Raw genomic sequence first — 23,881 nt, forward strand, 5'->3', positions numbered from 1 at the left:
CTTAACCGTGTAATAAGCCGCTAGTGTGACTAAACACTGGATAAAAGTGTCACAGCAGCTGTGTGAGTGCGCAGCCACTGCGCGGCTCTCTGTCCCATCAACTCCAGCAGCCCTCCGTCTGTCTCCAGCCGCACCAGTCAGCCACGGTGGTCCAGACACGGACACGTCAGGAGGCTTTTGAGGAGCTTCACGGGCTGAGATATGGGGACTCACTGAAGACACCGTAGCGTCGTTCACCGGCAGCATCCCGCTGAAGTCACCGAAAGGTAAACAGTCAGCGATGGGGTGAATTCAAGCCGTTTGTGTGGCTGCTTGTGATAATGCTTATTTCTGTTTGTACCGTCCGCTAATGGTAGCTAGCTTGTAAGACGGCTAACATATTTCACCGACGCTGGATTAATTAAACTCAGTCATACAGCTGTAGGGTTGGAAATTAATTTAGCGGGTAGCGAATTAACGAGACCACTTTTAACTGAAACCTAGCGTTAGCAGTGTGCCTGTTTCACCGTTTGCTATTAGCTAACGGTAACCCCACGATAACATTGAAGCTAGCCGACTGACAAACGGCTAGCTGAGCCCCGTCTCCATTCATTTATCCTCCTCTCTTCTGTTTTCTGCTCCTCTGTTTATGACTTGAATCTCTACAATTGGAAACCATTACAGGACACTGTAAGCATAACGTGAAGGTTTGTGTTTGGTTTCCTTTTCGTTTGTTTCCGCAGTAGGCTATACGTCCATGTAACGCGGGAGCGCTGATGTAACGTCTACGTTACTCGATGACATTTCAGCGTTAATCTCTGAATTAGCATGTTTAGCCCCAGAACATGGTGCGACGTGAAGCTAGCTTGTGTAGTGCTTTTAATTCACGTTTTGTAATGAGTTAGGCGTCTTTGTTGACATGTCAGCAGCGCTGCCACCTCACCAAACAAACCACCTGCCTGTGGGTGGTGAGTTGGCGAACTGCTGGAGGACACATTTAACTTGAACCTTGAGTGTTTTTTCTGCTAGTTAAAGGTGCACTGTGTCGTTTTCGGGGAATACATTTTGATCAGAAGAGAAAGATCTTCATTGAGTAGTGCAAGTTAAGTCATTTCTCGGGGGAATTTACTGCAAGAAATTAGTATCTAAACAGATATTAAAGGCACACTGCCTAAACAAACGAAATAAACAAACTTTGTTTTCATTGCTGAATAAACAAACTGACCTTAAAGGACAACACAATTTAATGCTGTTTTACATTGTTTATATGTGGCGGACCCTGCCACCTTTCAAGCTTCAAAACAGTGTTGTGGGGACCTTATTTTCCTCTGAGAGCAGCTTGTTTATTCACTTATGGAAACAAATAAATATTTCTTAGTTTGTATAATCACCTCATTAACATTTAAATATTCCAATTTCTTCCCCAAAACTACATAGTGCCCGTTTAAGATAACCTTGTCAGGCATTTTATGTCAATGTGTACATGAGATAGCCCCACAATGATACTGTCACTTAATCACTGACGCTCAAGTCAGTGTATCACTGGATTATTTTGTCAGGTGACTATACAATACCCAAATAATCAACTATATCACGACACCTCCTTGAGCAGCGCATTGTAACCCGTTTAGTTACCACTTTATTAGCGTTGTTAGCGTAATCTAATTCAGTCTGATACAACAACAAGCTTGTATTTAATCCTATTTTCACGACTGTTCAGTTCTTGTTTAAATTGTTTAAGAGTGGAGCTCATTGAGGCTGTAATTGGTGGAACTGTTACATTGTACTGTGGTATGCAGACTAAATATTAGAAATATAGTCCAATCAGATTAAAAATGCCTCATGTAACCACTTCAATTGGAAGAGTCTGAACCAATCCGGCCCAATCTGAGTGGATTTTCAACCAGATTGAGAATGGTGTGATGGTGTAAACCTTTGATAATCTGTTTCATTTACAAAAATATCAGCGACGCCTAATAACCATGTAAACGCTTTACCGATCGTTTCTCTCTGGTTGTCTAAATATTTTCCGTTAGGTAACGTTGTTTCCAGGACAGATAGAGACTCGGTCGTAGCAAAACAGAGTTTGTCTGTAGCTGATATAAGGGAGATTTTAGGATTGCTGAACGCTGCGATGGTGGAAAGGCTTGAAGCAATGAGTTGTTTAAAAAGTGTTTGAAAAGATAAACAAAGCCTGAATCCATCGAACCAAAAAATAATGTTCAAACAACAAATATTGTTCCCAGGACATGATGTGGGTAAATCTTGAAATCTTCTCAATAAAATCTTCCTATTCTTCTTCTTCCTCTGTTATATTCCCAGCAGATTGGATGCTTCACAGAATCACTTTGGACATGTAAAAAAAAGTTTTATTCTGATAAAATGCTTTGTGGCATGTAAACGCACATCACTTTATTTTGTGTCCATTGTGTGAACAGTTGAGTTGGAATCTCTAATCAGAAGGACTTCACAATCGCATTGAATAAATGTTGTCCATGTAACCACACAGCAGTATAACACATAACCGTGTAACAGCCTCCAAAATTACCATAAAGCTGAATGAACACATCTCTAAATTAGATTTATTGCAGGTCTGTTGTAATGCATCTATTAGCTCAGCTGAGTCAGCTGAGTGCATGTTGAAGTTTGAGTTTGAGAAGATTGTTACCAAAATGAAAAGCATCTGTCCACACTTTCCTTTTCTACACTTAATGCAACTGAGAAATATGTGGCAAATAAAGTTTATTTTTATACTTTCACGTAAAAGAAAAAACAAAGCATTTACGCTGCTTTTGGTGTTTTCTTTCTCACAGGGTGTAGGCTCAATCCTACACAGCTGAGTTAGTGTTAGGCTTTCACCATTTCTGCTTTGTAAATCCCCAAATTAGGGATTCGAGGGTTTATTTGATTTCAACATTCCCATGAAAAAACTGTGTCCTGTATGACTCCGTCGAATGTGTAAAAATGGAAGTCAACACTGTCTATGGTTGAGGTTCTCATGGTTTAGGTTACACAATAAGTGGGCTCATTTTGGTGCAGTTTGGTGTAATCTTATACTAGAAAGAGTGTAACATGAGCCTTGTGTGGTCTGGTTGGCCAGCTCAGTCTGAGGACTGACTCTTTTGTCAAAACAAATGTGCACCAGATGATTCCAGATGAAGACCATTATTGTGTAGTTAGAGTAACTAGGACCATACTCACCTACTGGCACCTAGTCTTATAATTCTTAATGGTATAAGTGCAGTATGTTTTTATTAAAGGCAAAAGCTCTCTAAGTTGATTATTTTGCTTAGATGATTCAGTTACTGCTGGGTTATTTCTGTACACAGTGCAAGTCATGAAATAATTTTTCTCTCATAACATTTCATTTTCTGAAAGGAGAGTATTGTATGAAATTATGCATGGCTCTTATCAAACATTCAAACACAGAACAGATCCTAGCACAGAGGGAGGACGAACCAACAGTGCTGCGCTCAGTGGGCCTCTCTGTTTTGTTTGATAGTGTTTACAAAAGGCTTAGCAGATGGGACAGTAGGATTGAGGCCTTTTTGGAAGAGCCTCATGCTTTATGTTTATCTTAGTCATTCACTAAGGCGCTAAACCCGGCATGAGAACACTAGATGTTGGACCCGTGAGAACCCCCCGATGACGAAAACATGGTTGAAGTTATCATTGCTTGGACTACAGAGTCATGAGTGTACCCACTCCATCTGTACTGAATGTAGACGGGATTAAAATTAGCACTCGGACTAATCTTAGCAAGCTGCATTGATATTTAATATAGACTAATCCCTGCAGAGATAAAGGCATATGTGTTGACTGATCTTTCACCTGTTTATTTTTGTGATCACATGTCAAGTTGAGGGGTATTAATGAGCAACTAAAGTCCAATGTACTGAATATCCCAATGGTTGACTCCTGCAGCCAATCAATATTGTCAACCCCCTCTGTTGATTACTCAGGCACAATAACATGCACATGCAGCTTGTACCGTACATGTGACTGACTTTGTATGAACGTCACGCTGCGTAGTACTGCTTCGTTTTTCCCTGAGCTTGTACTCTTATCAGGGAAAAAACATTGCATAGCCGTTCACAGGAATTAGCTGTCCCTTATCAGCCACACACCGCCACCTTAAAGAGGCCATCCCATTGGCTGAACCTTTTGTGTCCTGTCAGCTGACTGGATGAACACAAGTTCACATCCTGTAAAGAATAGTCCCAGAAGAATGATGACAATGTTTATGACAGCGTTGTGCAATCGCTATCGGCGTCAGATAGCGGTGTACTGGTATTTACACCTGCAGGGAGTTTGTCCAACGTGATTAGGTGGGCCGTATTTGAGATTAGATTCAGAATGGCAGGGAGGCACTATCATCATAATCTGAGGGAGGAAAAAAAGGGTCCCATTGGAGTATCCTGATGTGGGGAGAGCAAGAGCTGGTGCTCCACTAACAGCGATGAAGAGACAGAGGTCCTGGGGGAACGGGGATCCCCTGGAAAGCAGCACAGATGACAACACAACAGACAACAGTGATGAGTCCTCGTCTCTGAGGTCGTCTTGGTCCCTGGTGAGTCAGCACTGACAGGTAGTCAGTCACAAAGCTTGGGCCTATAACACTGTTAGTCATCTTGTGTTGTTTGGTTTGGCAGGTTGCTTGGGTGATTTTTTTATTGTAGCCAAGCCCAGTGAGTTAATACCTGACCACAGTGAATCACATGGATGATGTCTGTTAGGCAGTCAAGTTAAGTGTTTTAAGGGATAAGTTGGACTGTTAAAAGAAGAGGATGGGACACTGATTTAGTGTTTGTATTTCAGATGGTTGAAAATATTCAGGCTGAGTCATGAAGCCTGCATGGCATGTTTAATCTGCTAGTCATTTCTTATCCATGTCTTGTTTAATTTATACTTTGTGGTTTGGCAGTGTGGCTATTTGCGGTGTGTACTTCTCAGTTCTCAGAAAGGAAGAAAATGAGTAGCTGCAGGTAAGGCATGTTTGTCACACGTGATTGTGTTGTAGATATCTGAATACTGGCGTCTTTCCAGACAGCTCCAGTGCAAAGGTATTTTTTGTTTTGGTTATAGAATCCTTATGATATAATGACATTTTACAGATGTTTTGAGCCTTGTTGTTATGACTTACTCCTTTCTCTTACTCTTTTCTGTTCTTGGTGGTTGCACTGTGTCAGTCCAGGGGACAGAAGCTGTGTACTCTCTGTGCTCTGACATTCTGGTGTCTCAAAATAAAAGTGAAAGTTAATTGCATAACGCTCCAAATTTACCATGACAAGACAGTTCTCAGTTTCCAGAGATACATAATATCCAGATAAATATACAAACATACATAGAATTGACCAACAAAATGCCACGTGGACATTTTACCTCTGACAGCCAAAGTGGAATTAATTTGCAGCCAAGGTGTGTCTCTTTTTTATGCTTCAGACCATTTTTGAGTTCATTGGTCCCTCTGAGATAAAAAAAAAATGTCATTAATGTATTACACTTTTTATCTCCTTAGTCAATGCCGAGAGACTCGCTGTGTAACCACAAAACATTGGTTCAGCTGTAGATAGTCTTTGATGGTTCTGGTAAAAAATGTTGTGATCAACATCTCGATAAAATACAGATTTGGTGTAACCTTTCCATGTATTTTTGCTGTATTTTTAAAGCTAGTACAAGAAATGTTCATATTTTGTTGAAATGTGAAAATTGAAAAAAAGATAAGACTTATCTGACCCGGGTGAGTCGGGATCAGACCTGGTGACAGGCAATAATAGCTGTAATAATTCTACAGAAATGGCCAATCTTATCATTGAAGGCCCGAATTGCTTATGTAGGTCTTATGGAAGCATTAGTATTAATTTGAGACAGTTTCATAACTAGTTAAAAGTTCCTTGTACTATGTTTTAATACTTACTAACTTGTAGATGCCAATTATTATAAAACGGAGAATGGTACTTTCACACTGCTTTTGTTTTAGTGGTTAGATTCTTATTTCTGTACCAATTATGACATCTGCACTGACATGAAGGTGTGGTTGATGGTATTAATTCCTTATTTAAGTTGTCTATGCCAGATTAAAGTATTTTTCAGATATTTCAAATTGTCCACTGCTTGCATTGTTGAGATTTCATTTTTAATTCTTGGTTCTCATTACAATAAAATCTTCCAGGCTGTTAAAAGAACCATTCAAAGCCTAGATATATTAAATAGTCCAGCTTTTCAACATTTCTTTGTAGAACTTTCTTTTGCCATAAAAGCTTCTGTTGTAAAATGAATTTATGATTATTCCAGTGTTGAGAAACTTTTTTTTATTTTGACTCTACTGGTTACTTTCGGATTAGAGTTTTATGCCATTACCCTGAAGTGTGCCATATTAGTGAATGTCAACAAAGGGCCTCAACTTGTATGTGTCCCTCCTCTTTTTCTACAAATATTGGTTGAAGTCTCCAGAAAGAATTAGAATTAGAGTTTCCTGTTGTTGACAGAAGGCCTCATGTCAAGCCATCTCAACTCTACAACCTCTACAACCCTTTGTATAGTCAATTTACAGTGATGACTGTTTGATCTCATGATGGATGCTGGTGTGTGTGGTTAGCAGTGTGAGGACTATTATGACTACCCTGCATTTATTCATATTTCATCCACTTAGCATACTCTCTGGTAAAACATATCATGCCAGTTGCCCATATTCCATGATGCCACTGTTGCACAAATGCCCCTATTCTCTGTCTTACCCACCACCCCCCTCACTGCTCTCATGGTCTGAACAAAAGGTCAGTGTGAGATGTGAACATTACAGTTTACATAAACCCAAATGAAGTCAGCGGGGCAATGTGTTTACAAGCCCCACTAAACTAGACCCTGACCTGACCCGAGCAAACCAGAACCATGTTTGTTAAGTTCATAGTTATACGCACTCTGTGTCACAGTGCACAAATGGCTGCAAAATAATTTAGTTCGGGGAAGACGCCACATGATGTCTGGAACGTTTGTGTGATTATGCATGATTAGCTCAGGCCTGTGTATAATTATCTCTCTTTTTTACTGGCTTCAACAGATTGCTTATAAAATAATTTACAGTCTTACAAGCTGCTTCTCCCAATTGACAAAAAATGGTCTGAGAAAACCTGCGCCATGTTTAATTATAGCCACAGCAGAATGGCTTTTCGTATTGTATTTGATATATTTGTATATACAGGGAGTTATGAATGTAAACAGGAAGTCAGCTGCTTGGATGGCAGCAGGGCAGTGGGAACTCTGCTTGAGGTTGTCTCTGCTCATTGTTTCAGCCCAGCCATCATTCAGCCCCCCTTCTCTGATGTTGCTCATGTGGGACAGCGTTCAGTGACAGAGTAACAGTGGCACTCTGGCAGTCTGTATGCAGGTCAGGAGATAACAGACACCACAGGGCAGGCAGGCTGGCAGGCAGGCAGGGAGCTCAGAGATGAAAGCAAAAGACAAATGAGACAGCGCGACTGCCTGGAAGGAGATACTTAAAAGAAGCAACAAGAGTGGAATAGAGTGAGAGCATGCGAGGAAAATCAAGTGGAAAACTATTAGACTCCACAGCCTGTGTGGGCCAAATTGGTCCCCTCTTCCGGGCTCCTGCTGAACAATACTTCCTTATCCCGTCTTTCCCTTGACTCAGATGATATTTTGTTCTTTCCCCCCCTCCAGGCGGACACCATGAACTACGTGGGCCAGCTGGCAGGTCAGGTGCTGGTAACCGTCAAAGAACTGTATAAGGGCATAAATCAGGCCACGCTATCGGGCTGCATTGATGTTGTGGTTGTCCGCCAGAGAGACGGCACCTACCAGTGCTCACCGTTCCATGTGCGATTCGGCAAGTTGGGTGTGCTGCGCTCCAAAGAGAAAGTGGTAAGTTTAAGAAATGTATGAGCGTTTGTGCCAATGCAAATGTTTCCCTTTAAAGAAAGAGGCCCTTCTTCACCATGTGCACATAGTTAATATTTTTTAAATGACATACAGTATAGTTAAGACAATTTGAACATTGGTACACACAGAAGTTGTTGCTAGTACTGCATGAGTTTGTGTCCAAAGTGTTTTCACGTATTTGTCTTAATAGACAAATTTTATTTTAAGTATGTCAGTGTACAAAATGTGCTCTATTGACTTTTCTCTGAACCTACGTCACATTAGCTCTCCAATGTCAATAAAATTGGGATGTGGATAATAGATATTGATCAAAGAGATCACACTAACAGTCTGTGAGAGTGATGCTGCAGTTTTCGGTCAAGTATTGTAATATTGTACTGAACAGGGTGGTGGTGCTTAGCCCAGGTAGCATTTAGGTGCCGGGTTTTGAAAAGCAGTCCACTGATCTAGCACTACATTTCTATAACACTGTTGGATTCAATATGTACAGTTTAAAAACAAATAATCAAATGGATACAGCAGACCCAGAGATATGTTTATTTCCAAGCATTCATCTTTCTTTTCAATAGTGGCGCCTACATTAACCTGGATACATCACTGGAGGCAATTTATCAGATTACATCCTGCTTCCTCTAGGGCCACAGAAGGCTTTATACTACTTATTCCACATATTCAGTAATACTCCCTGGGATCTGTAAACACCCTCTAATGTGTTTAATTGGTGGAGCCCTGGTTGCCCTTTAATGGGTATGTCAGTTTTTCTTTCAGATTTATTGTTGCAGAAAACAATGTTTAAATGAAAAAGATCCATGTTTTTGTCAATTCTGTACCTCACTGAATACAAGCTGCCCCATTTAGAAGTCAGACTACCGTCTCTGATGTCGAGGGCTTTAGCCAGAATAAATGGCTTGATTGGGAGCATCTTTGAATCATTCAGGAACATGTTTTGGTTGTGTTTACAGAGCACAGATTGGATGCTCTGGGCTTTTCTCCCTCATTGATAGTAGCATCTATCTACTTTATATTCTCACCTGCAGGGAAGATCCCATCAATCAATGTTCAGGAACAACTGCTATTTTTAGCGCTTACATCTCTCTTGAGAAAATTGCATTTTGGTAGCACCCTTGCAGTGGTCTAATTGATGGGTAGGGTGAGAAAGTTAAGCCTTTTTCTGTAGAAGTGTTGATGTTGTAGGAATTAAATGTACAGCTGAATATCATGGATTTTTAGAAAATCTACTTGAAGGATTGTAATGGAAACCTGCTTTAGCATCAGATAACTAAGCCTTTCTTGTGTGTGAAAATGAGGCTACTTGAGTTCAACTGGTTATATAAAGGTTCAGAATATTCCTTGGTGTATTCAGTAAGTAATTAGTAATGGCTAAAATTAAATAGTAGTTATAATTCAATTTTCCTTCCCTCTACCTGACTATCAATGGTGAACTTGTCCATTCTTAGAACAGTAATGCTTTGGGCACTTTGACTTGGAAAAAAGCTTATTTGCTTGCTTGTGGAGCAGAATAAGTGATGATTTGTGGGGGATTGACACTGTCTCACCACCTACCCAGAATGCTGATGGGCTCGGAGGGAGGACTGAATGAGTGGTTCCTATGGAAACAGCTCTACAACTTGAATGCGTGGGAGGGGAAGGAAACGTGAAGAAGGCGGACTCAACAACAAGGGCTGTTGTGTAACAAACAGTTATGCATGCGTCCCCGAGTTCACTTATCAGATGCTCGAGGGCTGCTGCTAAATATATATATTTTTTTAAGGTACTGGACCAGATAAACCATGTGGTATTTGTTCCTGACATGCAGATATTTTTATAAATTCAGAGTGGGAATCAAACTGTAGTTGCTAGCCAAATACTAATTAAGTTTTGGCTGTGGATGGTGTGTCTGTCCCCATACACTAGTCTTTTAAGTTGGCAACCATCAGTGTTTTTAAAGTTTTGTTTGATTTTAAAGACTTCTGAGATAAAAAGTTACTCAGCTATGCATAGATAGTTCCTCTTTTCTTCTCTTTTCCTGTGAGAACTAAACATGCTCTTTTCCTGTGAGAACTAAACATGAGTCTCACAGGCTCTTGATCTCAGAGAGAAACAATTCAATATTTTGCCTCAGTTTTGGGTATCTGCAGGCAGCGATTGCCTCCACTAATTCCAGTAATCCAGCATGGTGTTGGCAGCTGTTGGCAAATCCACAACTCAAGTGACCTGTCGCACGCTGTGAAAGGTTGAAGAGGTCCCTCATTCATTCTGGCTCATTATAATTGGTCATTGAAATTCTCAGCCATCACTCACTGTACATAAATTCCCCTTAGCAACCCTGAGGGGGTGAAATTAAATCTAGAGGCTGCTCAGAAACCACACCAGCAGCAAAGGACACCAGCAGAACGAAAGATATAACATGACAGATCGCAAGACTTTAAAAAGAAACAGATGATGTGAGTGGCCATTGGTTGAGAATTAATATTGATGATTTGGTTTCAGGTTGTCAGACTGAGCAGAGCAAGTCTGCCTCCTCTGTGGTCTCTGCCAGACGCAACCTGTTTTTTTGCTTATGTGGTGTCAAGTTTCTGAATGGCCTCGGGTTCGCTTGGGGTTTGCCTGGCAAACATGAATGGCCCTGTTCTATTGGCAGGCTTCACAGAGCACAAGCCCAGAGGACCCATATACTTATTAGGTTTTGTATAGCCCCTGGAGAAAGATGGGGCTGTAAGTAGCTTCAGGCCTTCGATGTGGCCTGACAGTCTGTTGGAAGTATAATCAAACAAGACCCAACTTGTCATAATTGGGATATATACATAAAGTATATACAGGCAGATTAGACGTTAATATCCTCTTTATGATTTACATTAAATTGCTTGTATCTTCTGCAAAATCTTCCAGATCGACATCGAAGTGAATGGAGAGCCGGTGGAACTGCACATGAAGCTTGGTGACAATGGAGAGGCCTTTTTTGTCCAGGAATCTGAGCAACAGAACGTAAGCAGCAAATTAAATACAGCAGCATCTTTCCAGGTTTCGTTGTGTTGCTTGTGAAGCATAACTTCTTTTGGAATTAGATTGTTTTGTGTGTTAGCCCCGTAGCCAAAGTCAGCATCCTTTTGATGTATTTGTCATTCAGTGAGATCTGCCTGAAGTATTTATGTGAAGATATTCCATACTCATAAGGGTGATCACACTAGCATGGTTTTTGTAGTCTCTACACCAGAAAGACAGTGTCTCACGATGCCTTGACCCAACAACAACTTTAACATTCTTGACGAACAAGTGCAGGGCAGTGTTTGTGTGAGGCGATCACTCAATTGCAGTTCCTACATTCTGCAAGTGACCTCTTGCTCAAGCTTTTTGAACTCTCATTGTGACAGCTCAGCAGTGACCCTGGACTTGAGTCACAGGATTTGACACCAATGTCAAAGCCGATTCATTCTGCTTTGGTTTGCACTTGTTTATCTTAAGCCTCAAGTTCTTATTTTCCTGCTCTATCCTTTAGCAGATTGTCCCTGCCCACCTGGCCACCTCCCCAATCCCCACCGAGAGTCACCTGTTCTGGATGTCAGAGGTTGAGCACAGGGCAGCAAAAGATCTGGAGGATGACCCCGTTGACCCAGAGGACACACCCGAACCCCCAGCTCCGAGCACCACGGCCACAAAAAAGAAGAAGAGACGGAGGAAGAAGCACAAAGGAGACCCCCGAAGAGAGGAGCTGACCCCGCCGATGTCAGTCACTACTGGTAATGCTATTGCTGCTAACGCACCTGCTGCTACGACTGCTGCTATGTCCGGCAATGGGCAAAATGAGGAGATCTTTGAGATGGACCTGAGCTCTGATGAGGAAGCTGCAGTGCGTGTCTCAAGGTGGGTTCGGGACCGATGCTCACTGCTGTAGGTAGCCTAGATCTGTAGAAGTAGAAATGGCTGTATTTATCTAAATAATGTGTCTGTTTCACCCTTTATTAGGTCACCATCAGTGACCACAATGCGAGACATTGACCCCAAATTACCCGCAGCCAGACACAACCTTGATGGTTATCCACTGTCTGATGGGGACTGGCCGGCAGACGACAGGTATGTATTGACATGAACATAGAGCCATCAGCTAAGGCGTAGCAGAGACGAGTAAATACTTTATCTTGTTTATTGTTTGCATTTGTTTTTCTTTCCCTCTCAGTCACGGCTTGTCTCAGGCCTTTTCTCCTAAGAGTGACTCTGAATTGATGGTCAGGCCCTCAGAGAGTTTGCTCAGAGCTGAGTCCCACATGCAGTGGACCTGGGGAGAGTTTCCAGAAACAACCAGGGTAAGCACTTCTTTCCAGTAGGGCTGGGCAATATGGCCTTAAAAAACCTGATATTTTTTGGCTGTATTTTTTGAAATCTCCTCAAAAGCACTTTGAGGACACCTTGTTATCAATATTGCAACTAGAATACAGTGAGGAGTATTGGTGTTTTCACAAAATACTAACACAATAAGATTTTTAATAAATTATCATCGCTATAGACTTGTATAATTACTAATTGGGTAAAGGCAAGTATTAACACGAGTAGGACAGTCTAGTTAGTTCAGAAAATTACATCACTTTACTGTAATGCAGCCTCTGCTTTTTCAGTATACTCATCTTAGTTGCTGTCCCCCTGATATCCAATCTCCAGGTCACCAAAAAAGAGAAACCAGAACTACTAAAAACCGTGACCATCACCCCATCAGAGAGCACCCACTTCCGTGTCATCCTCAGCTCTGAGGCCATGGAGAACGAGACAGATATTGAAAAGGAAGAAGCTGCTCCCTCCTCCTCAGTGTGTACCATCGTCAAGCCCGAGCCACGCACCCCTATCACCACCGTAACACCCATGAATCCTCTTGCATCTGTCAGCACCGTAACCTCTCTGAGTCCTATAACACCAGCAGAGCCCCTGGATGTCCTGCCATCCAGTGTTGCCACGTCCACCCCTTGTAACAGCCAACTGAGCGATTCACCCTCGAAGAAGAAAGGTGGGTTTGTGCTTATCCGTTGCCAATTTTTCTCTTGGTTAGCTCAAGCTATTATTGTATATTAACAGATACAAATTCTGTTGTTGAAAGAAGGTGTCCCAAAGAGGAGCCAGCATCAGGGTCCTGAGGATATCTACCTAGATGACCTGAATGTACTTGAACCTGATGTCGCTGCACGATATTTTCCTAAGAGGTTAGATCATGAAAGAGGCACCGTATTAATGTCACTGCTTGACCTGTTGTAATTAAAAATCAAAAGTTAAATGTGGTCTTTTAAAAACTAAACATTGCATAAATATTCTTTCTCTAAAAAGCCTTAAAGACAAGTATCATGACGTGTTGTTCTCTTGTGTTGCTTCAGTGAGTCTGAGGCAGCGACGAAGCACTGGATGGACTCCGAGATGCGTTCTGGATCACAGTCTCCACAGTCTGTGGGCAGTGCAGCAGCTGACAGCGGGACAGAGTGTCTGTCTGACTCAGCGAGTGACCTCCCCGACGTCACTCTTTCTCTGTGTGGAGGCCTCACAGAAAATGCTGAAATATCCAAAGGTACATCGGAATGGCACTCATAAAAAATGTAACTGAAAGTGCACTTAGTACTTTCATTTAGGATAGAAAGCCAGTGGAGACATACTACATTCATTGTGTAACTGAAAATTTTCCATACTGTATTCGCCACATTAAAAAAGGCCTCCAGCCACTGTGGGTGCAGTCTCTTATTCTAGACGAAAATTAATCTTGGAATGTGAAATGATACCAATGCTGCCCCGATATTTCTTTTTAAGCCCATCTAGTCTATTTTATAAGGGTTGAATCCCAACAGTACTCTTGACAACTCTGTCTTTTTCTCTGATCTTTCTCAGTGTCAAATAATTACACTTATATGGTTATCTACATACATACACTCTTCTCTCCAAATTGATGTGGCTGATGGAAGAAAAAGTTTCCTGACCTTTCTGTGTGGCTTTAAGTAAGACGTTAAGGCTCGCCACCACTGACCTTTCCATCTTCTGTCTCTAATTAATGTTCCTCTTTCTTCTGTGTTTGCAGAAAGGTTCATGGAGCATATCATCACCTATCACGAATTTGCTGAAAGCCCAGCAATTATAGATAACCCCAACCTGGTAGTGAAGATAGGAAATAGGTAAGTAAGCATTTATATATCACTTGTGAATGGTACTGGAGAGATATAATGTAATATTTTCTCTTAATCAATGTCTGTGTTTTTCTCAGGTATTATAATTGGACACTAGCTGCACCTTTGATTCTGAGTCTACAAGCATTTCAGAAGAATTTACCAAAGGTAACTGTGATGTTGGTTTTCTGTTCTATGTCTTCTGTATGAATTGGCAAGTAGCTCATTGTAATTTGTCTTGTCTTCTTGTTTTTCTTAGGCTACAGAGGAGGCCTGGGTGAAGGAGAAAATGCCAAAGAAGTCAGGCCGCTGGTGGTTCTGGCGAAAGAGGGCAGATAGTACAATCAAGCAGGTGTGCACATGCTTTCAGAAGTGTCATAAGTACAAAGCTTTTTTGTGTCCAGTCATTCATTTTGATATCTACTTCATATGTCGGGGTATTTTCCTGTTTATTCTTCCAGTCGGAGACCAAGCTTGAAACTAAGGAGGACTCTCATCTGGAGGAGGAAGGACCCTCCATGTCTCAGGAGAAACTGCCCTTGCCGTAAGTGGAACCAAGAATTTATTGATACTGAAGATACGAGTCAAGTGAGTTCAGTGACACGCTGAACTGTTGTGACATCGTAAAAAATCCAAAGCTTCATAAATATGTTGTTTTATGACAACTCACAAAATCATATTATATTGGTAGATAATGAAGGGCTGATTATGTGAAGTGATATTTTATTTGATGAATTTAATCAGCTTCATGTCTTGAACAGTTTAGAAATTGTACAATAAGATTAAAAATATCAAAGTCCCAAAACATATTACAACAACATGTTTTGTTTGTTTTAGTGATGAATGGTTTTGTTTTCCTGTAGGCCGAAAGCAGGAGACTCATCCAGCGATGAAGAGTCCAAGGAGGTGAGCGCTGTATCCTGTCAGGAGAGACTGCAGCCAGTTGAAAGTCAGCACCACCCCAGCCCACACACTTACAGGAAGTCGCTACGCCTCTCTTCTGATCAGATAGTAAGTGCATTCTTTTCCTTCCTCAAAATGTTCAAGCCTACTTATTTTAGCATTCTACTGCCTAATAACTTTTATAACAATTTTAAGTTGGACTTTAATTTGACAGTTTGATTTTCAAATTAAAATGTTGCTTGTTTTGAGAATAGATGATTGCTCAGATTACAAACGGTGTATATTTCTCAATGGGATTTGTACTTGAAAGGCTTTATTTTGTAGTGTAGAGCTCCCTCTGCTGGCTAGTTATTAACTTCATAGTGTTTTCTCCACATACGGTCTGTAGGGGGCTCTAAAGACCTGCACATGTTCATTGTACTGTGGCAAAACAAATCATACTGGAGAGTAATGCCTGCACTGCAGGGACACATGTTAGTGAATGAAATTGCCTGTGCCTCCAGATGCCTTCACTGTTTTCTTTGTGTTACCAGGCCAGTCTGAAACTGAAGGAGGGACCTAATGATGTGACGTTTAGCATCACCACCCAATACCAGGGCACATGCCGCTGCGAGGGCACCATCTACCTGTGGAACTGGGATGACAAAGTCATCATCTCTGACATTGATGGCACCATCACCAAGTACGTGCCTCCGCAAACCATTTCATCTGAGGAGAGTAATGATGCTGAACCTAATTGAGTTATTACTCTACTTTAATGTTACTACACTGTGGTAAAACAGCTTTCAGTGAAAGTAGGGAAACCAGATATTTAAGCATACTGATTGTGGTTAGTTCACCCTTAGTTCCCTTTGGTTGCATATCAGCCTGTGTGTGCTCATAATAGAGTGCTGTAGGGATGACGTATTTTTGTAGGCCAACCCAGAAGCCTGTATCACTTTTTCTAAAATACAGTGGATATCTAGTTTATCTTTTTAAGAAAGGAAGTATTTTTGTGCATTGACAAGACAGCATCTGCAAAAGTGCAATTTCATTAGTCATTATGGTCCTCTGGTATCTATAGATTGCCTTCATACTGTGTATGTATGAATATATAAATGAGGTGCCTTATTTGATGACTAATGTGATCACCACAGATGGTGGCCAACAGGTGAATGATCAGTGACTTCAGAGAACATTGGATAGGTTGGATGATGAAGAAATAAATAAGAGGATGATGAATTAGTTTAACAGAACATTTCATTTCCCTTCTTAGACATCTTGTGTTTCCATAGCAGCTTCATTACCATGGACAGTTTCAAGTCCTTGTCAGCTAGCAGATATTAAGTCCATAATCCAGTTGCATTTATCTAAAGCTTTTTAATTAGCTCAAATCTGGCTCCATCTCTTTTGACGCCCATTCATCACTTCATAGGTGGTCAACATCAAACAGGTCCCGACTGACTGGAGCTTATTATCTCTGTGACCCTTAAGGCCAACCTGTGACATGTGGCTTTATTTGAATAACTGGGCAAAGAGCATATGGGCTATAATGAGCCCATTTACATTTCAGTCTGAACACACAGACATAAGTTGAGGTTGAAACAGTGCCTCGCCTATGGGCCTGTAATCCTCATTAGTGGGGAACAGCCTATAATGTTCCCTTTTTATGATGAATAGTAGTTATGGTGCTCTATGTGACCTTCTAAGAACGGTCTGCACCACCGATCTGCTTCATTTTATTTCACGCACATGTTTTATTTGACTCTCACTCTACATCTGCTACATTTCTCAGTGATGTCTCCGGCAGATGGGATATCTCTGCCTATATGTTACTAATGTTTGTATGTGTTTGTTAAATGCTTTAGGTCAGATGTGTTTGGACAAATCCTGCCACAGTTGGGGAAGGACTGGACCCACCAGGGCATTGCCAAGCTCTACCACTCAGTAGCTGAGTAAGTGCTTTACAACACTGATTAATCAAAGAGGAAAGGTGAATGGTTGGTCAGTAGTTTGCACTGTCTCAGTTTTGATTCCCAACCGTCTCCCTGTGGAGTGGATATTTTCTCACTGTGTTTTGCGTGGGGTGCTTTGTGGTGGATGACTCAGGAAGTTTAACTATAATCAGGACAGAATTGTTGTAGAAAGTAAAAGCGCCATGAATATCCTCTGCTGCTTTAGTCAGGCAGAGCATAGAAAATGTAATACAAATAAGAGGAAATGGGCTGTAACGACTATTAGTAGTAATTACAAATATAATCTTTCCTCAGTAAAATGTTCATTTAATTCATATGACTTCTGCACATAATGAAAGCAACTGATATAAGTGATCTAATTAAAGTGCTATTCTTAGTAGTTGCTAATGATGGTCATGATATTTAACTGTAGTGGAACAGCCATTAATGAGCTCTCTCCTTTGGCAGGAACGGCTACAAGTTCTTGTACTGCTCAGCACGGGCTATCGGCATGGCAGACATGACAAGAGGTTACCTACAGTGGGTCAATGACGGAGGCACTATTCTACCCCGGGGACCTCTCATGCTGTCTCCCAGCAGCCTTTTCTCTGCTTTCCACAGGTATAAGAATAACATACAATATAATCGCTATGAATCCCGGTGTCATAAAGCCAAATACCTCTTATTCCCAAAGGCATCACATACATTAAATCCTCCTTATCACCAAATCTTAATTCGGATTTCAAACCACCTGGTATTTGTCTCCTTTCAAGCTATAATCCTTTTTGTCTGCCAACTTAATTACAGATTAGATATCCTCAAGTTTCTCAGACTTCAAATCCTCTCCAAATCCACATTCATTAATATTAGCCTTTCATATGCTGTGGGTGCTAAGGCTACTGAAAATTCAAGTCTAAGTGAATAGCTGTGTTGGTAGCCTTGCCTAGAAATATACTCTTACCCAGTATTTTCTTGCTGTCTCTTGACTTTATTCGTTCTTTTTTATTTCCTGGTTTGGACAGTCTTTTCTGAAAAGCTGTGAATTGCTTCTTCACAAACGCAGGAAAGCCTTCACGGCATCACATTAGATGTGTGATTGACAAGTTTGTTCATTAGCCAGTTAAACTTAAGAGAATGGCAGCTTGCTTATTTCTGTGTAGTACTGAGCTGAGGAATATTATAGGAGAGGACTGTCGTTTGTCTTAATTTTTCCCGTAAAAAATCCCAAATTGAGATGTGTCATGAGATAACTTTTGTTGTATATTGGCTCTATATGAATAAAGTTTGATTGATTGACTGACAGTTCCAAGTGACACTGAGAGAGAATTTGTGTATTCATTGCACAATTCAGCTGGGAATTTATCCAAAAAAATTCTGCTCTTGGTAAACAAGATTTAATACATGTGGCTGATCCAGAGTTAGTATTTTATGGAGCTCAGCAACAGTTAATGTCAGCATATGTTAATGTCAAGTTAATTAAACAACTATAACACCTTGTGTTATAGCTATAGATTTACATGAACATAAATGTCAGAGGCTTGTTGCATTGCTAAATTATTGTGCCCATCTCCTTCCCTCTGGCTTAATTAAGTACTGTAAGCACACAACACACACAGACAGACAGGCCCATTATAAAGTCCATGAACATAACATGTCCAAAGCCAGTGTTTTTTCTCAGTTGCACCCATGCCCTGTCAAAGGTCAGCACAAAAAAAACAAACTTTCCGTTTTGTTACCAGTTTAGTTGTGTTTTCTTTGACCTTTACCGTGTGTCGCCAGAGCAACCTGCAGCATGTGGATTATTGTGTAATGTCTTCAGGTTGCACACATTTGCATTATTTACATGGCCCTCCGGCTTTCATTTGCATGTAACAGAAACATCCGTACCATCCCTGCATTTAGGCTATATTGTAACTTGTGGTTTTTTTTAAATGCTTTACACAGTATATTACATGTAATCCTACTGTATGTAAAGGTTGACCCATGATAAGGACATGCATATGTGAGGCTAATCAAATTCTGTTTGTTTCAGGGAGGTCATTGAGAAGAAACCAGAGATCTTCAAGATTGAATGCCTTACAGATATCAAGAACCTGTTCCAGCATAACAAGCAGCCATTCTACGCCGCCTTTGGGAATAGAACTAATGTGAGTTAATGGATGTGTGAGAAAGCAGACTACCAGACATTAAAGCGCTCGCTCGTTACATGTCAGGGAGTTGTGTTTTCCAGAAGTCGATGCAGACATGATGTCTTGTGAGATCAACATGACACTTTGGCTATCAATTAGCAGACACAAACATATGAAATCAGCTCTGGGCTGAACCTGAGCTGAGGTCACTGGCGGAGTTTGGTCCCATGTGACATCGTCTGTGGATGGGAGCTCAAGCCGGGCACAGCGTCCCGTCTTCAGCTGCATAAACACCAACACCCAGATTAGACACTGGGTCAGCCATGAAATCTCTGTCTGCCTGCAACGCTCGCCAAAGAAAAGAAAACACAAAACTAACACACACAAACATGAACACAGTCTTGTACTTACCAAAACATTCAGTCTCAGAAATATTGCCATTACGTGCATTAGGTGGAACACACACAGGAAATCTGTGGTTAATGTTATTACTGTGCTTATGTCAGTTTGTACCAGTGTGTATTATGTATGAGAGCTACTTGCTGAAAATTATATAATCAGGTGTGTTCTCGGTTGGCTTTTAAAAGCCCAGTGGCTAATTTTTAACCACAATAACAGCTTCATTTACATACTTTATCTGAGAAAAAAATTAGCATTTTTTTCATGTAGTTTTATTAGAAACCAGTATTGTACAAATGTCAAATAAAAAGATGCTTAGAAAGAGATAAGAAAACAACATAAATAAAACACAAATATAGACAAAAATAAATAAAACAGGAAAATACAGTAGGAAGGATGTTCACGGCACTTACTTAAAAAAATAGATGCAAGGCTGTCGTCTTTGTATATATTGGCAGATAAACCGCTCAGGGAAAGTTTCACCTTTTCTAGTGATGGAAAGCACATTAAATCAGTCAGCCAGGATGTGTTGGATGCTGGATTTGCGCTTTTTCCACTGTAACAGAGTAAGTCCACAGGCAATGAGTGAAACAAAAACAACATCCAAACATTTGGATGTTGTGAAGCTGAGCTTGTTAGTGAAGCTGGCTGGTATACGGGGTACCCCAAAGATGGCTATGAAGGGGCTGGGTTCTTGTGTAATACTAAGGCCTTTGCTTAATGTTTTAAAGAAACAAGAGCAGAACATTTTGTGTTTGTTTTACCGTCATAATTGAATAATTAGCATCTGAAAACTTAATTGTGGAGTGTAGCAAGTCCTGTGTTTTTAATTTCAGTCGCACTTACTTTCCTAAATTTGGATCACAGATTGACTTTTTTGCCATTTTGTCCCCACACAGGATGTGTTTGCCTATAAAGAGGTGGGAGTTCCAGTGTGTAGGATCTTCACTGTCAATCCCAAGGGAGAGCTGATTCAGGAACAGACCAAGGGAAACAAGTCCTCGTAAGTATATCAACTGACTGCACTTTTCTTAGAACTAATTCAGAACCAAACTCTTTGTTATAATATCTTTTATGATATCTGATAAAGTACCCACCACATGGGATACTTTAAGAGATTAAAAGATTAGCTCTCCTTTTTCTATCATAAGGGATAAGGAAAAGCAGCAGATCCATGTATTTAAGAAGCTGGAACCAGCAACTATTTGAGATTTTTGCTTAAAAACTGACTAACAATAATTAATTACCAAAATATTTGACGCATTTCTTTTAATTGATTAATTGACTAATCTCTGCATTTCTTTTTTGAAGAATTCTGCAGTTTATTTTAGTTATAGATTGCTAACTAGCTAAAAGAATAATTGTTCTAGTATTTATCCAGTATTTATCTAATTATTCTACTCTCTGTCTCTGTCTAACCCTACGTTTGTCGTCTCTTTCTCCATAGTTACAGCAGGCTCAGTGAGCTGGTGGAGCACGTGTTCCCTCTGTTGAGTAAAGAGCAGAACGAGGCCTTTGTCATGCCAGAGTACAGCTCCTTCTGTTACTGGAGGCAGCCCATACCAGTCATCAACCCCGATGAACTGCTCTGATCCCGTTTATATGGATACACAGGTATTCATAGACATGCAATTGGACTGTGAACGCATCTCCAGGAAACACATGAACTGAAACCCAAACTTTCCAACAACAACAACAACTCAGACGTACACACGCACAACTCAGAAACAGGGTTATTACCATAAACAGAAAAAAATCTCGTTAACTGTAATTAGCTAATAGAGATGAGTAAAAGCATCTCCAGAACAGTAAATCCTGGTGACTAATCCATAAAAAATTTCATCCCTGAGAGACGAGAGACTAATCACGACTAAATTATCATCGTTTCTCACTGTTTAGTCCCAATCACTGTAAAGGGATAAAGATCTGAGGCCCATCCTTTCTCTCCAGCAAACAGGATGATCTGCATTTGCCATCAGGGAAGCAACTGAAGCCCCACACGAGGCATTAGCCCTCAGCTGTGCAGAAGGAAAAGACATTGTTTTCTTGAGTTTTTCACATTATCTGAAAGCCCTGAAGAAGCAAGACAAAACGTTTAAACTGAAAAAGAGACAGGCAATTAACACTGGCCACTAGTCATGTGCTGGAAGTAGAAATGTTTGCCTACACGCAGGTATCCAGGCTTTATTTGGAGGCTTTATTCTGTTCTAAAACATTGTACAATAAGTAAAACAGTGATAATGGCTGGCAAATGACTACTACACCACCTACGAACCATACACAGTAGTTAGTTTCCAGAAAGCTACAGTAGGTTGTTTTGTTCTCAGTTCCTGACTGACTGTATTCATTAGTTCATCTTTTCCCTGCAGAGCTTGCATTCTTCGTACTGAATGAGTCATGTTTGGTATTGTGAATATTCAAGGTCATAACAGGGACGTACTTTTGCCAACAAGTATGAGAAGATACAGTGACTTAAAAACAATATGAAGCAGCTTCATGGTATATTGTTGCGCTGTTATTTTGAAATGTGTTCTGTTCTACAAGCTCTGGCGAATCAAGTGTGTTTTGTTAACGATGCAGTCATTATTTATGGTAATTGATATGTTTAAGTTATTGATTTTTATCGTGATGCCTTTGCTTGTCTGAAAAAGTAATTTATCACCAATGCAATGTGGAAAAACTTCATTTTGTGTTGTTGGTCACAGATTAACAGTAACTGCTCGGCCTTGTACGATCTTTCTTTCGGCCTTGTATCCCATTTTCACAACGATCTGTAGTCTTTGTTTTACAGTGAAACTTTCAACATGTAAGAGACATGCACATTCCTGCACAAACCTCACAATCCGCAGCTTTAGTATTAAAATATGTGTGTAAATGTAAAAGATAACGCTTGAGTTGGAACAGTGGAAATAAGCAGATCTTGGAGAGGGCTTAAAAATGAAGGATTTCAGTTTGTGTGGTCCTGCGTAGGATCACTATGGGATGATGTAAGTGTGTGCATGCGTGTGCATACCTAATCACTGAGTGCTGCTGCTGTTGGGGGTGACAGGATGGTTCCCCCTTTGCTTATGTTCCCTCAGTGGCTTTAGAGACTTATCCAACGCACTTTGTCCAAGCTGCACCCAGAGACACAACTCAGAACACCTCTCACCTACATGCACTTCACTGAAGGTCTCCGTAGACAAAAGACCCGAGTATGCAATTGATGCGGGATGAAGAGTTCTAGTTTTACCTCTTTGTTCTGTGAGTGACCTTCTGACACCACAGACAAATCAGCTTGTCTGAAACATGTCAATATGAGTGATGATTGAAAGGGGGGGGGGTGGGGTTATGTTTGTAGGTTGCATGACAAAATGTAGGGATTTAAAGAAAATAGTTTATTTTGGGTGCTGAATAGAGCTACCCCTTAGTGTGTGTGTGAGTGAGTGAGTGAATGAGCAAGAAAAGACTGATCCTGTGCCTCTGGTGACCAGAGGAAGAGCCATTGGGTCTTGTTTGGAAATAAACAGGAAATACTTGACTGTGTACAAGAAGCTTTTTGAAGCGCTTAACTGGCATTATATGTGTTTGCGTTTCTTGTGGGCAGATGTGGCACTCCACTGAAATGGATCACAAGTGCAACAGTAAAAAAAAAAAAATCAGAAACGATTCAGACGAAACATTGAACGAAAAAAAAGCACAATTTCCGATGATGGCTATATCCTCATTTGTCACCCTTAGCCGACATTATTTCGCCGAAGTGTTGCCGCATTCACTCTGTAGCTCAGATGTTTTTGTGATGATTAAGATGCGTGTTCTGCTTTGATTTGTTTGCTTGTTCTCTAGTTTGGTGAAGTCAAATAGATATATCTTATGATTAACAAAATGAAATCCATTCTTTCTATGAAAGTAAAGCATCTTGTGTGGAAGAATCACACTTCATCCTCTATGATCCTGGGATACGTGGTATATAATATTGTTTGTTCTCACTCGACTGCTGTGGAAAATGATCGAGTATATATGCTGATCATCACATTCTTCTGTCTTTGATGCCTTTTTTGTTTTATTTCTTATAAAGTGTATGATCGTCTGTGGGACTATGTGTGTCTCATTCTGTTTGGAGGTAATGCTTGCTATTTGATTGTGTCTGACCAACAGAAATACCTTAAGTGTATGCTGTGTTTGATTTGTATAGAAATGTGGTTTAAAGTATGTTTAAAGAACAATATACATTGTAAGAAGAAGAAAAAAAATGCAGGCCTAATGAAGCTAACAAAGTGTGGCTTGTGGTCATATTTGTATTAAATAAAGTTTCTAACTGAATACGTTTGTGTGTGTGTGCTACATTTTTCTTTTCTTCAGCCTGAGTCCAAAGTTCAACAGTAACTCCAGGCTAGTGGAGAAACTTTTACCCTGTATTTTTTTAAGTAACAATATCTGAATAAGGTCATTGCAGTTCAGCTCCCTCAGGTGATTCCAAATTTGTTGTACTGAATAACACAAACCTGAAAAACGTTTAAAAGCAGTACTT

General features: G+C 40.5%; 1 protein-coding gene across 5 annotated transcripts; it reads left to right on the top strand.

The window, feature by feature from the left end:
- The first annotated feature begins 104 nt into the window (after positions 1-104).
- lpin2 (lipin 2) lies at positions 105-23,673 on the top strand. 5 transcript variants are annotated; one of them, XM_084368429.1, is made up of 21 exons: positions 105-266; positions 7,272-7,503; positions 7,660-7,860; positions 10,768-10,863; positions 11,375-11,739; positions 11,842-11,949; positions 12,053-12,179; positions 12,532-12,871; positions 12,962-13,064; positions 13,233-13,420; positions 13,922-14,015; positions 14,105-14,174; positions 14,266-14,358; positions 14,468-14,550; positions 14,870-15,017; positions 15,443-15,591; positions 16,757-16,843; positions 17,312-17,464; positions 18,876-18,990; positions 20,271-20,374; positions 20,819-23,673. In XM_084368429.1, the coding sequence occupies exons 3-21, from the start codon at positions 7,669-7,671 to the stop codon at positions 20,961-20,963; spliced, it is 2,760 nt and encodes a 919-aa protein (XP_084224555.1). In that variant the 5' UTR covers positions 105-266; positions 7,272-7,503; positions 7,660-7,668; the 3' UTR covers positions 20,964-23,673. The 5 variants fall into 5 exon arrangements, with proteins under 5 accessions (XP_084224555.1, XP_084224554.1, XP_084224553.1 ...); XM_084368428.1 differs by lacking the exon at positions 7,272-7,503; XM_084368427.1 differs by lacking the exons at positions 105-266; positions 7,272-7,503 and adding an exon at positions 4,191-4,549 and having other exon boundaries at positions 11,378-11,739.
- Positions 23,674-23,881: the final 208 nt, after the last annotated feature.

Source organism: Pagrus pagrus (genome assembly GCF_965226575.1).
Source record: "Pagrus pagrus genome assembly, chromosome: 12".
NCBI lineage: Eukaryota > Metazoa > Chordata > Actinopteri > Spariformes > Sparidae > Pagrus > Pagrus pagrus.

What these genes read in the sequence shown, in the direction of transcription:
- lpin2 (XM_084368425.1), top strand. Translation starts at nt 4,439, where the DNA reads ATGAAGAGACAGAGGTCCTGGGGGAACGGGGATCCCCTGGAAAGCAGC. An exon ending in GCACGATATTTTCCTAAGAG is followed by an intron (nt 13,065 to 13,232) that starts GTTAGATCATGA and finishes GTGTTGCTTCAG; the next exon opens with TGAGTCTGAGGCAGCGACGA. An exon ending in CTCTACCACTCAGTAGCTGA is followed by an intron (nt 16,844 to 17,311) that starts GTAAGTGCTTTA and finishes CTCCTTTGGCAG; the next exon opens with GAACGGCTACAAGTTCTTGT.